Here is a 14,552-nt window from a genome sequence, read left to right as displayed (position 1 = left end):
TCTTGTGACTGCTTCTTTATTTCTTGATGCCTCATGGAATCCTTAGCTTCCATTTGGCCACTTCTAATTTTCAGTTATTTTCTTCAGTAAGGTTTTATACTTCATTCTCTCTTTTCATATCTTTCTTCCTTAGCTCTTATCTCTTTTCTCCATTATTTCCTCTATTTCTCTCACATGGTTTTTAAAATCATTTTCTAACTCCTTCTTTAACTCTTCTAGGAATTCATATTGGACTTATGTTCAAGTTGCATTTGCTTCAAGTAGATTTTTTTTTATTGTTTTTATTCACTTATTTGTTTATGTCTTAAGTTTCTCTGTTGCCATATTAGCTCTTTATGGTCTTATTCTTTTTATGATTGCTCATTCATTGAGGCTACATCTTGACTTTGGATTCTATGTTACTGCTGAGCTCTGTACTGTTCTGGAGGTGGAGGGGGGGAGAGTTTTAGGGTGGTGTCTGTCCTGAGCTTCTGACCTCTTACATACTTTTTCTGCTTTCAAACCTCTGGCTGGGGCCTACAAGCTTTTGGTTTTTCCAAAGTGGTATTTTGCAGGGAGAGGTCTATTTACTGTCCTCCTGGAATGAGTTCTGCCAGTACATGACCCAGGTTTGGGTCTGTCAGCTTGTTTCTAGTTGGGAATTTCAGCTGATTGCTTCTTGATTCAGCCACTATTGGCCTGCTAATAGTCCCTGCAGGTTCAGTGACTGAACTACCAACTCCGTTTTGTTCTGGAATGCTGTGTCACACTCTTGGACTCAGAGACAGCTATCATGTGCTAGGTACTTATTCTATGGTTAGCCACAGACAGGGCCAGCACTCACAACCATTCCTTTCTGCCCTGGATCTATGACCTAGAATTTTGTGGTAGCCAACAATGCCACCAGAAGGCACCTGTTCCTGTACCCGGAGCTTGCTCAGGGTTTCCCTGAGACCCCTTTTTTGGTACCTTCTCTCAGTCCCTGGACACTGGAGTGATCTCTGTCTCCCCACCTACTCAGGACAGGAGAAATGACTCACTGTGGCTTCTTCTTGGCTTTCTTGATGAGAATTCAGTCTGATACATTCTCTAATTTTTTGTCGAAGAAGTATGAAGAGAGAACTGTACTCTTACGCGTTCTCTCTCTTTCTCTGTCATCTTGACTCTGCCCCTCAGGCAAGGCTCCATGAAAATATTTTGCTTTTGTTAGTCTTTGCATGATAATGGTGATAGTTGATTTTTATATTGCAGCTTAAAGTTTACAAAACATTTTACATATATTACAGTAATCTCATTTGACACTAACAAGCGGGGAAACTAAGACTCTCAGCCGACTAAAACTTTCTAAGTGACTTGCCAATGGTCACATGGCTAGTTTGTATCAGAAATGGGATTCTAACCCAAATAATTGCATCCAAGTCTGTTATTGTTTCTGCTGTGTTATATACATCTTCTGAAAGAAAGAGAATTTGAATAGGCTGTTATGTAAGGGGAGAACCTATCTATGTATAAGAGATAAGGCACAGAGACAGGAGAGGGCAGGAAGAAACTCAGGGAATGACAAGTGGTCCAGTTGGCTGCAAAACAGTCTGGGTAAAGGAACATAATATACAGTAAAGGCTGGAAAGGTAGATTTGATCCAGACTGTGGACAGTTTTGTTTGCTAGGCTAATTGTATTTTATGTGGTTAGCACTGAAGAGCCACTGAAGGTTTTAATCAAGAGAATAAAATGATCACAGCTTTTAAAAGGAAGGTAACTTTGGTATGGTATGAAAGATGGATCAGAGGAGCAAGAGGCTGGAGGCAAGCACAGCAATCATGAGGCTATATTGGAAAGGCAAAAAGAGTCTTAATGGTGGTGGTAAAAGTGGGAATTAATTTGAAGGAAAAAGGCTTCATAAAAAGTAGGGGTGTGTGTGTGTGTGTGTGTGTGTGTGTGTGTGTGTGTGTTGTGTGTGCATGTACGAATATACTTACTATTTAGACTTCTTGAAAGTGTGGTGTTTTTGTTTCTCCATTGTCCCAAACAGTTCACTCATATGTTTACCAATTAATTGATTTCTTTTTTTTTAACCAGTGGAGACAGAAGTTAGTTGTTATAAAAGCTGATATTTAAATAGAGCTTTTTAAGGTTTGCAGAGTGCCTTAAAGGCATTATCACATTTGATCTGATTGGAGTTGATCTTCATAATAATCCTGTGAGGTAGATGCTAAATATTATGAGACTTACAGAGGTTGTGACTTTTTATCATGCAGCTAACAAATTTCTAAAGTGGGATTTGAACCCAACTTTCTCTAACACCAAGTCCAACATTATATCTATTAGACCATACAACTCAGTTTTCCAGTGTTAGCATCACATTGTTGTCTTTACTTCAGAATTCAGGACAGGAAAATCCTTTGCTTCTTTAACCTTTTACTGTGGTAGCCCATTTGATATTGGATATAGGTATCAGCCTTTTATTAGGGATTTACAAACACCATTCCTGTGGTTCTGTATTACTGTCTCATCATTAGTACCTAGAAGTTTGTTGTGTTTTATTTGTGGGGGCAATCAGGGTTAGGTGACTTGCCCAGGGTCAAATAGCTTGTAAGTGTCTAAGGGTGGATTTGAACTCAGGTCCTCCTGACTCCTGTGCTGGTGCTTTATGCACTGCACTACCTGACTGCCCCCCTACCTAGAACTTTTCAAAGCTAGCTAAGATTTGAGGGGACTATTTCTTGAATTTTATGTTAACAAAAGAGAATTTATTTATACATGTATGTATAGAGGGGCTTAAAAAATGTAGAGTTCCTCTAGACAAAGTATCTGTAAAATGCAAGAAGCAGCTAGCACTCCAGACACTTGCAGCTGTATGAAGAGTTTCATCTGAGAATTTTTGCATTTAAGGCACCTGAATACCACACACTACACTTAGGGCAAACTTACCTTCAGTTGGCAAGGATGATGCAGGGTTACTACAGAGAGAATAAGGTGGAACAGGATGAACTTCATCTCAAAATTTAAAATTATTTTTGCCAATTGGGTACTAAGCTTTGTTGTTGTTGTTTTTTTGTTGAAGAACTACAAGTATTATTGATGCCCTCTAAATTCAGTGCTGCATCAGAAAATTCTGGTTGCCTCATTCTAGGTTTTGTCTCTGTCTGTAGTACCTCCTGTTTTACTGGGTCTCCATCACTTCCTTGAAATGTAAGGAAGAAACCTTTTCCTTCTGATGACTGCAAGTATCACCATCATGAGTTCCCTATAAAATATATAACTTTGAATTTTTTTAATGTGAATTACATATTTTGTGACCAGACACTGCATATTGCATCAGAAAGCTTCCACGCAATCCCTTCATGGATGAAGTTATAGGAAATAAGGAGCAAAAATATGTTTATCTGAAAGATGGAGATGTGATTAATACAGAAGGAGCCACTCTCAGGTAAATATTTGACTGTTTTGTGAGCTGTTGTTTAAAAATCACATTCTACCCAATGACAACCAAATCCTTATCAAAGTCAATTTCTGTCCACCTACTTTAGTACAGATCTACAATTCTGTAATCTGCTGAGCAGAAAAGTAAATTTGAATTAATATACCCATGTCTGGGGCTCCTCTCCTAATCCATTGTTCTTTCAATTATATGAATCACAAAATGTGGCCATTCCAAGGGATTATGGGGTGGGTTTCTTATAATGATTTTCTTAACATAATATTTTGTTCCTCATATGAAACAGTGACTGTTCAGGCTGAGCCCAATAAGGTACCTACATCTTGACAGGATCCATGTATTCAGATCCTGGTCTTCAGTTTTGCAGGTTCAGAAACTCAATTTATTTTAACCAGTATGGTCACGTCACAGAATGACTTAGCCTAGGTTAACCAAACTCAGAATCAATCAGGCTATATAACCTAGACTTTTTATTAATTTTCCTTTAAAAAGCTACTAAGTAGATTGGAATATTGGGGTGGGTTGATCAATGCATTTATTTCCCAGTAGGAAGGTCTGCCTGGGAAAACCAAATTAGTATCAGAAAATTGCGCCCTAAACATAGAATCAGAGCAGAAGTGGACATAAGAACTAAAGAAACATAGCATTTTAGGACTGTTTCACAAAGGAACAAGTAGTCCTACACAGATCAGTAGCTCCCAAGTAGCAGTAATAACAACTTACTTTCCTAAAGATGAAACTGAATAATCAAGGAAAGATTAAATCATGTTTGGTGTACTCTGTTTAAGAAGGTAGGGGAGTATTTAATAAGTTAGCGAAAAACTTGAAACAAAACATGCTCAAGAATTGAGAAATGGTTGAAAAAACTTTAGTACATTAAATATTTAGTGAATTAAATATGACAATTATAATAAATTCAGAGAAACCTGAGAAAAAGTGAACTTGCTGTTCTTTTTCTTTTTTTCTAACTTCTAGTATTTTTTTCTAATCACATGTAAAGCTAATTTTCAGCATCCATTTTGGCAGAATTTTGAGTTCCAAATTTTTCTCCCTCCCCAAGGTAGCAAACAGTCTGATATGTTACACATGTACAGTCGTGTTAAACATATTTCCACGTTAATCATGCTATGAAAAAAGAATCAGAACAAAAGGGAAAAAACAAAAAAAAGTGAAAATAGCATGCTTCAATTTGCATTCAGACTCGTAATTCTGTCCCTGGATTGTGGATAGCATTTTCAATCATGAGTCTTTTGGAATTGTCTTGGATCGTTGCATTGCCGAGAAGAGCTAAGTCTATAGTAGTAGATCATTGCACAATGCTGCCGATACTGTATACAAAGTTCTCCTGGTTCTGCTCCGTTCACTCAGCATCAGATCATATAAGTCTTTCCAGGCCTCTCTGAAGTCTTCCTGTTCATCATTTCTTATAGCACAATAGTATTCCATTACATTCATATGCCACAATTCGTTCAGCCATTCCCCCATTGATGGGCTTCCCCTCCATTTCCAAATCTTGGCCACCACAAAGAGAGCTGCTACAAATATTTTTTACATGTGGGTCCTTTTCCCTTTTTTCTGATCTCTTTGGGATACAGCCCTAGTGGTGTGGTATTGTTGGGTCAGAGGGCATGCCCAGTTTGGTTGCCCTTCAGGACATATGAACTTGCTGTTCTAACACATAGCGTTTCACCTCCAACTCCTTGTCCCCCATGTTGGGGACAATCTGCGTAAAGGTTAAGTGAAGGAGAAAAATGCTCTGTGGGAGGAACAGTCAAGCCAGTTTGACTGGAATGTACAGTGTAAGGAGGACTGGTGTGAAATCAGTCTCATTTAGAGCTTATTTTACTTTACTTACATTTTAGTCTTTTTGGTAATAGTACTTTATATTCATTGGACAGTTTTTCTTTTAAAATGTTTTATTGGTGCTTTTTTTTAAACACCTCAGGTACTCCCCATTACCTCCCATAGAAAACTCCTTCATAAAAAGACAATTAAACAAAGCATATTATCACATCTACAGCACCTAACAGTACATGCAAAATTACACATATGTAACCTGCCACTTCTAAGGGTGGAAGTGTATGGTCATTGCATTTAATATAAATTTAAGTGCAATTTTACTTATACCTTTTGTTTCTACGAAGCCTAAAATTCTTCCATCCCTTTTCCCTTCATGCTGTGAAGGTGTTTGGGGTGCTCAGGGAGGACTAGCACCTCTGGTTTGAGGGTTTGGTCAAGCCCTTTTCAAGGTTGCTCTTCTACCTTTAGTGTCTACCTCTCACCCAAGTCTCAACTGTGGTTCCAAGAAGCATCCAAGTAGCATGAGCAGCAGCCATGTTACTACTACTACTGCTAGTACTCCTACTACCATCACCACCACTACCACTACACTTCTTAACATATGGACAGGGATTCAAGGTAGACACTAACGGTAGAAGAGCAGCCCTGAAAAGGGCTTGATAAACCCTCAAACTAGAGGTGCTAGTCCTCTGATGATTGGAAGAGAAAGAGAAGCTGATGACTTTGTGCAACCCTGTTTCACTTAAATCCAATTCGCTCATAAGTCAAGACATCATTCCTTGATTTCACTGATCTTTTTCACAATGAAGGATGAACAGTAATATTGCATGTGACTCTGGGGAAGTATAATAGGAAGTCAGCTTGAAGAGCTAGGAGCCCCCAGAGTGGAAAGCAGGGAAGTATATTATTGTATAGCCTTATTTTGCAAGCTCAGGGAAAAAAAGCCTCACAACAAGTCTGCCTGCCTCGGAATATCACCTTGCATTTTATTTGTAGTAATAGTAACAATAATAGCTGACATTTATAAAGTGCTTTAAGATTTGCAAAGTACTTCACGTATGTTATCTTGTTTGTCTTCACAATTATCCTGAGATAGATACTGCCAGTATTTCTTTCATAGTATATAGCCAGAGACTTAAACCTGCCCTTTTCAGAACTTTTAAAAATCTGTTCTCTTATAATCTAGCATAAATGTCTGATCATGCTCAGAGAAATTATTAAAAAAGAATCTGAAGTATTCTCACAAAATCTCAAGTATTTTAAGGAAACCTAGCAATTGACTAAAGACGGAGGAAATATTTGCTATTGCACATTCTTCTGAATCACTCTTCAGTTTCCACTGGATTCAACCGATGTGTACCCTGGGGTTATCCTATGCTACATTTGTCTTGTAAAGCAGAAAATTTGGTTCATATATTTGCCAGGCATCAATTCTGAAAAAAAAAAAAAGTATATCACACTATGTTGACATCTGTGTGCTATTCTTCATCTTCACTATATCACACTTATATGCAAAAATTTTTTAAACCATCTTACAAAAGGCACATTAAATACTTAATAGAATGATTTTTAGCATTTAAGCAAAAAAACCTCCAGATTGTTTCAGTTTTTTAAAAGTCTTTAGATTTTGGCAACAACCTTTAAGATCTTTATAGTATAGTTTTGTTTGCCCATCAGTAATAAAGTTCCCAAAAAAGCTGTCTAGCCAAATGACCCTTGTCATTGGGAGGTGTTGCCTCTGGCCCATCTAACCATCATCACCTCAAGTAAAGTGTCCCAGTATTAAGGTAACCTGGGATCTCAAGCCCCTACAAAAGAAGCATAAACTCTGACTTATCCTGTCAAATTGGAAAAGCTTCAGACAATGAATTAGGTGTTTCCTGTCCAGGAATCAGCCAAGCTAAATTGACCACTAGATAATGATTTATTTATTCAGTCACAGAAATTCATGAAGATATTCTACTAAGAAATGGCAAAATTGTGTAATATAATTATCCTTTCCCTTCTTATATGAAAGAGAAGATATGATAGTGTGATGTAATAGAGTATAGTAGATAGGGCACTGAACTTTAGAAAGACCCAGGTTTTAATCCAGTCTCAGACATTCACAAGCTCTGTGACCCTGGACAAGTTCTTACCTCTAAGGACCTCAGTTTTCTTGTCTATAAAATCAGGAAGTTGTACTCAATCCCTAAGGTCCCTTCTACCTCTAAATTTATGACCCTGTGTGCACAAAACAATACAAAATGTAGTAAGAATTCAGAAAAGGAAATAATACTCCAGGGGAGAATGGGGGACGGAGTTAGCTTATGGAAGAAATAACATTTGACCTGGACCTTGAACAGTGAATGATATTTCAATGAAGATAGAAGGCATCCAAGCTCTAATAGGCAGGATGTATTTCGAGTAGAGGCACAGATGTAGGAAATTGCAGGTTATGTTTAGGGAACATCAAGCAACATAGTTTGATTAAAGTGTAGAATAAATTAAGAAAATACTGCAAGATAAAGTTGGAAAGGTGTATTGGAGGCAGATTATATAAGACTTTCCTTGCTTGGTGTGTAGAGTTTGGTATTTATTTGGTAAGCAATAAGAAGTCAGTGAAGGTTTGTGGGTTTTTTAAAGCAGGGAAGAAACATAGAAGTTGTTTAATAGGAACACTAATTTGGTTGCAGTGTACAGGATAGATTGTAGTAGAATAAACAAACTGGAAAGGGGTTAAGAGTCCATTGTAACAGTCCAAGTGAGAGGGAATAAGGGACTTCACTCGTGCTGGTGGTTGTAGGAATGGAGTCTGTTCAGATGAACAAGGGTTTAAGTATTTATTAAGTACAAAACAGAAGTTCTAAGCCCTGGAGATATAAAGACCAAACCAGAGTACCTATGGGAGGACATGGCATATATACAAATCAGTATGATACAGAGTAGGAAATGAAAGAGCAAATCAGAGAACACTTTTCTAGGAATATTCAGAGGAGAGAGAGAATGCTTTCATGTGGAAAGAATTAGGAAAAGGTATCATCTGTGCTTTGAAGGAATATAAAGACTCACAAAGATAGACAAAAGGGATGAAGGATAGTCTGCATGACAGTAGTTTGTCAGAAGAGTAAAATACATACAGGATAATGGTATGAAGCAGGTTGGAAGTACACATAGATGGCCTTAAATGCCAGGCAGAAAAACAATCACAGAAGATTCAGAGCAGAACAGAGATCAGATCAAAACTGTGCCCTTGGAAGCTTATTTTGGCAGCTACTTGAATGACAGAAAGAAAAGAGACTGGAAACAGGATTATAAAGATCTATTAGACCAGAGGAGTGACAGTGAGGACCTGAAATAGCACAGCAGCCATGGGAGTAGAGAAGATTCAAAAGATATAGTAAAGGTACAAGCACCAGGCTATGGCACTGATTGAATAGGGGGTGATGAAAATAGGAGTAAAATTCATCTGGGGTGACTGAGAGGATGATGGTACCATCACCAGATATAAGGAAGTATAGAGGAGATAATAGTTTAGGGTGTGAAGGTAATTAGTTTAATTTTAGACATGGTGAATTTGAGGATACGGGTAAAGATGTCCATCCAATAGTTGGAGATACCATACTGGAGTTCAAGTAAGACCTTAAACTTAGATGAATTTAGAATTCATCTGCATAGATGTGACCATTGACGCTACTAGAATGAGTAAGATTACCAAGAAAGTATAAAAAAAGAAGAGGTCACAGAGCAGGACCTGGGGGCAGCAGGAAGTGAATAAGCAAGAAAAAACAACAAAAGAAAGCAGTGTCACAATGTTGGGGTGATTGCAAGAAATGGGGATGATCAGAAGCTGAAGAAAGGTAAAAGAGTGGTGAGGGCAAAAAAGAACCCCTTAATCACCTTAAAAGAGAAAGGACAGTGCACAGAGTTGAAGTTACAGGCAACTTTAGATCATTGAGCCTTAATGACTGGAACAATAATAATGCTATTAACAGAAATAGATGATATAGAAAGTCAGGGGTAGGGAAAGGTTTGGGAGGAAATATGTTGAATTTGGTTTTGAGCATTTGGAATATGAGATGAAAATTTACGTGTATAGAGTAGACATTAGTCTGTACTAAAAAGCCAAGAACAAAAATATGTTTTTGTTCGTACATTAGGTGAACAGGATAAGAGAATTATAGACAAATGGTAGACTTTTTTATCTCAATCTTTATTTTTTTAATTGAGCAAGCTAAATGTTGAACTTTTTTTTTTACATGAATGCTGTCAAACTCAGAAAATAAGTGACCAGAGAGCCACAGAAGTTATACAACCTCAGCTGACTCTGGGAAAAGAGAAAATAACAAAACAAGAGCTCACAGTGGTTATAAGCAAAAATCTTTCTTGATTCCATTGGTGGAGAGAAACTAGATACATGTGCGAGGGGCTGCTCTGATACCCAGGAGATGCTCCACAGCGAGGCCAGGCCTTGATACGAAGTGAGCTGTAGCCATGGCAATGAGGGTGCAACAGCAGTGAGCAAAAAGCTTGATTCATACTTAGCAAGGCTTCACGACCAGACTGTAGGTGCTTGTCCAAGCCCAGGGACGACCTGGGGCTGGTGTGGAAACAGTCCTGGGATTTTACTGCAGCAGAATTCATGCAGAGGGTGAGCGCAAAAGATGGTTGTTATGCCATGCTCAGGACATAGCTTGCTTGCTGGGCCTTAGCTCTGGAAAACAGGACGTCTCTTAATAGCTTAAAAAAAAGTGAAAAAGAAAGGGATGGTCTTGGCATGGGAATCCTAGCAACTTGTAATTATATGCTCAAAAAAATTCATTGAGAAACTAATTTCAGTACTTAAAAGATGTATTATTTCACCTGTTCAGGTACCTATAAAATCTTAGAAAATAGTCTCTGAGTTGTGACCAAAGAAAATGCATCACATTATGGCTAACCATCTCATCTCATAATGAGCCTTGCCAACCCAAGCCAGGTTTTGAGAGAGCAACAGTGTTTTCACCTGGCCCACATTTAAAACCTTTCCAGTTTGGCAGAAGCTGCTAGATCTCAGATTCCACTGCCAACAAATCACAGACAGTTCCACAATAAGATGAAGCCCTTGAGGGTTATTAAATAGAGAAATAGATATAGATATGTGTATATGTATATGTATACATATATAGGGATGTAAAGATGTGTTTATATGCACACATATACCTGTCTAGTTATAGGATATATAGTTACAGTAAAAGTAAGTCTTTTCAAAGATGACCAAAGAAAGTGTTTTACTTTTAAACTAAATAACTTAGTGAAATAAAATATACTTTAATATTTTCATAAATCATATATAAAAGTGTGTGTGTGTGCGTGTGCGTGTGCATGTGTGTGTGTGTAGCCCTGAGGTGAAGAAGGTGTCTTAACTAAACCAGCCTACCAGTTTAGCCAAGCAGAAAGACCAAAGAACAATTTGATTTTTTGCTACACATACAAGAGCCTTCTAATGCTGTCCTTCGTGTGGGACTGCCATATAACATGTTGCTATTTCACATACTTCAGTGCTTTGGATGAGGTCCAAGACAGTTGTGAATAAATATGTCGTGAGGCTTATAAACACATGTGTGTATGACTCTTACATAGAATATAAGGACTAGATAGCCTGAATTTATATTGAAGATTCATAAAAAATGAAATTAATAGTACAACAATAAGATACAGATTGTGTTAGGCACAATCTTATATTAGTCAATAAGGTGTTGCAGTGGATAGAGTACTGGATTTGAAGTCAGGAGGACCTGAGACAGTCCAAACAGGCAGCAAGCATTTATTAAGCGCTACTCTATGCCAAAGAATTCACATTCTAATGGGCAAAGATACACATAAAGGAAAGAGAGGGAAAGTACTCATGGGGCCTGGTGTCAGAAATCCCAGGAGTCAGAAGCACCACACAGTCAGGAAGGGAACAAAGCAGAACCTTCCCACAATGAAGGCTCCCAAGAAGAACTTGGCAATGGTAGAAAGGGACTGGCATGGCTGTACAGTACTCCATTGAGAAGGTAGCTATGTCATAGAATCAGTCTCCTAAGAGTCAGCACAACCAGGAGGGGAAAGTTAGGATCCTGTCTTAAATACTTAGTAGCTGTGTGATCCTGGTCAGTTCACTTGTACTCTCAGCCTGTTTCCTCATCTGTGAAACGGGCATAATAGCACCAAACCCATGGGGTTGTGAAGATCAAAGTGAGATGACATGTAAAGTAATTTACAAACTTTAAAATACTATTTAAATGCTCTTATCATTGTAAGCCTCTTCAGGACAAAGATAGTATGCTTACCCTTAGCACTAACCATTGAATAGGCCATATATAATAAGGGACGGATCTAAGGATCATAGATCCAACCTGCTCATTTTATAGGTAAGGAGACTGAGGCCCGGAGAGGTTAACTGACATATCCAAGTCACAAGGCTACTAAGTGTCTAAGGTGAAAGTCCCGTGCCCTGTTTACTATACCACACTCCCCATACCACATACAATTGATTCTTTTGGATGGTGACAGTTGCTAATCCCCACAGTGTAACTGCCACCTTTAGAAGAAGGTAGTTTCTTCGGCCTTACCTGAAGACAAGGGTATGTATTAGGTGATTTCTTGTTATTGCTGTTAATTCTAAGGTATCATGATTGCTGATGACTTTTTGTTTCTTCTGTTAACCAGAGTTCTGCACACACCTGGACACACCGATGATCATATGGCTCTACTTTTAGAAGAAGAAAATGCTATCTTTTCTGGAGACTGCATTCTAGGAGAAGGAACAACAGTATTTGAAGATCTTTATGATTACATGAATTCCTTAGAAAAGCTATTAAAGGTTAAAGCTAATTTGATATACCCAGGTAGGCAACTGGTTTCAACTTGGGTACCTATTTGTCAGGTAATGGGGTAAAGTTTTTTAAAGATATATAATAATAAAGTACTTCATTCAGTTCCATCCCTAACAGTGCCCCACTTTGTTAAAAGTATCTGAAAAGAAGTCTGAGGGGTCCAAGTAAATATCTTTCTACAGGCATAAGAGGGTTATAATATATTGATAAAAATACTGAGCAGCTCTTGTCAGTTTCCAAAAACTGCAGGGGAAGAAGTCTAACATGGCTAACAAGTCTGGTTTAAATTAGTACTTCTTAGGTATTTTGATTCCATAAATCCTCTAGGGCTTTATAAAATAAAGCAGAAAGAGAACTAGATCAGGAGTCAGCAGACTTATTCAGCTCTGCCACTTGGAGCAAGTTACTTAATTTCTTTGAGCCTCTGTTTTCTCATCTGCAGTATGGAGTAATAATATTTGTCTTGCCACCTCACAGAGTGACTGTGAGGCCCATGGCCTGGTAAAAAAAGAAGTGTATAAATTATTCTCAACCCCAACAAAAAGAAACCCATTGTTTGTCTCACAGGCATGACAAATCACCAAACAAGTCTGTAACTATTTTCCCTTTATCTTAAAGGCTAGGAGAAAGGGAATTCTGACAAAGTGGTCTAGAAGATAAAGAAGACAGCATCTTATTCTTAAACAGGACTTTGATCAAACAGCTACTGAGAAGCATAGTTTGTGCCTCCCCCTGAATGCCCTCATGATTCTCCTGCTACTGGCAATGGAAAAGAAGCAAGCAAGGGGGGATGGGAGGGACAGTTAAAAGGATAATGTGAAGGAGAAAGAGCAACTTGTTGCAGGTTCCCAAAATGTCAGACTTCTGAGCAGCTCCCAGGGAGCCACTACACAGATACTAAAGTTGTAAGAAAGGAGAAAATAGGCAATTACAGCAAAGCTGGGAAGACTTTGAACTGGTGCATAGCAGAGAGAGCAGAACTAGGAATAACATATAGAATGCTCATCAGTGCAGTGATCCAAAAAAACAAAGATCTAACATATCACTCAGCTGTGATAAACTTGAAATGTAAAAAGAGCCCAGAGAACATGACCAATGGAGGAATTGTTTTGCCATACCATGTAGATATATATTAAGAGATTTGTTTTACAGGGTTTTTTGTTTTTTTTAGTTAGCAAGTCAGTTAGCAGGTTCTTACTCTAGACCAGGCACTGTGTCAAATGGTAGGAATACAAATAATAGCAGAAAGAGGGTCCCTGTTCTCAAACTCACATTCTGACAGAATAAGATAACACATGAAAGGGAACTGAGGCAGGGGGGTTGTGAAGGTACCTACTACAGAGGCTTTATAGAAAAAAAGAACAGGAGGTTTGAGAATGCAGGCTAGAGAAGAATGAAGACCTGGCTGGCCTGGGCTTACTCCTTGGAGGAACCAGCCAATCAGAGGGAGAGGCCCTGGGAGGGAAGAGCTAAGTTCCATGTGGGAAGTATAGTTATCCTTTCCCTGTAGTGACTTTCCCCATCCCAGTTTTAATATATCCCTAGTCAGCATAGGAAATTAAATAGGAATTTTGGAGTTTTGCAGAAGCCGCAGTTGACATATGAAGGCCAGCAGACAATGCAGAAAAAGTTTAGAAATTCAGAAATGCATAAATTATTTGTATGGTATTGTATAGTATCAGCATATTTTATCTTTTAATAGGATAGTAATATAGACTTCTCTGGTATAAAGGGAGGGCCAATTTTATGCAAATTTTTCAGATCATGAGGGCACTGAAACCCTAACCCTCTCAGTGTGGAAGGAATAACTATAGTTATAGGAGAAACAAATCAATTAAAAATACTTAGGCAGAAAAAGATAAGATCTGGAAAGTATTTTTATAATCTGCCAATATATAGTAAGCATATACTGTGTGCTGGACTAGGGATACAAAAAGAGGCAAAAGGCAGTCCCTGCTCTCTGTAAAAATCTGAAAATAGTGTTAAGATAAAAGACTCTTGGGCAAATACCAAAGGAAATTCATAAGATTTAGAGTTAGAAAATATCTTAAACGTCATCTAGACCAATCCTCTCACTGTTACATATCACTCAAAGCTCCAGGGGTCATTTTTCCTGCTACCAAGCCTAGGTTTAGTTCTGAGGGCCCTAAGGGCTCAGATTCTCTCTCTAGTTTATTGATTCTATCCTGAAATAAAACTCCAAGAAAATATGAGTAAAGCTGAGATATAATTCAAGTCTAGTTTTCCCCAAATGTGGGTAGTGGTCCTCTCCCACAAAATTACATAGTGTATAGGTATCAAGTATGTCATTCACCACAGAAAATGCCTAGGATATAAACTCAAGAACAAATATGGAAATATTAGACATTCAAATATCGCATAAGCCTGTATCCCATCCAACCCTACCCATTCTCCAGAAGGTAAAGATACTTTGTATGAGTGCTGAATAAATATTCCCCCATTTACTGCAAAAAAATTTTTACAATTCATAACAAT

At 38.1% G+C, this 14,552-nt stretch overlaps 1 protein-coding gene and 1 long non-coding RNA gene across 5 annotated transcripts in view; one reads left to right on the top strand and one right to left on the bottom strand.

The window, feature by feature from the left end:
• Nucleotides 1-14,552, top strand: part of LACTB2 (lactamase beta 2) — a 40,119-nt gene that overhangs the window by 10,963 nt on the left and 14,604 nt on the right. For all 4 annotated transcript variants that reach the window (XM_072604850.1, XM_072604848.1, XM_072604851.1 and 1 more), the window contains 2 exons: nt 3,282-3,408; nt 11,890-12,068. In XM_072604850.1, coding sequence (XP_072460951.1) covers nt 3,282-3,408; nt 11,890-12,068 — 306 coding nt within the window. The remainder of the gene's footprint in view (nt 1-3,281; nt 3,409-11,889; nt 12,069-14,552) is intronic.
• Nucleotides 4,186-11,923, bottom strand: LOC140501338 (uncharacterized). Its single transcript, XR_011966139.1, has 2 exons — nt 11,793-11,923; nt 4,186-6,650 (listed from the first exon to the last, which is right to left on the bottom strand). It is a non-coding gene; the product is annotated as an uncharacterized lncRNA (long non-coding RNA).

Source organism: Notamacropus eugenii, chromosome 4 (assembly GCF_028372415.1).
Source record: "Notamacropus eugenii isolate mMacEug1 chromosome 4, mMacEug1.pri_v2, whole genome shotgun sequence".
NCBI lineage: Eukaryota > Metazoa > Chordata > Mammalia > Diprotodontia > Macropodidae > Notamacropus > Notamacropus eugenii.
The sequence above is the reverse complement of the archived record's forward strand: the minus strand, read 5'-3'. Positions and strand labels throughout refer to the sequence as shown.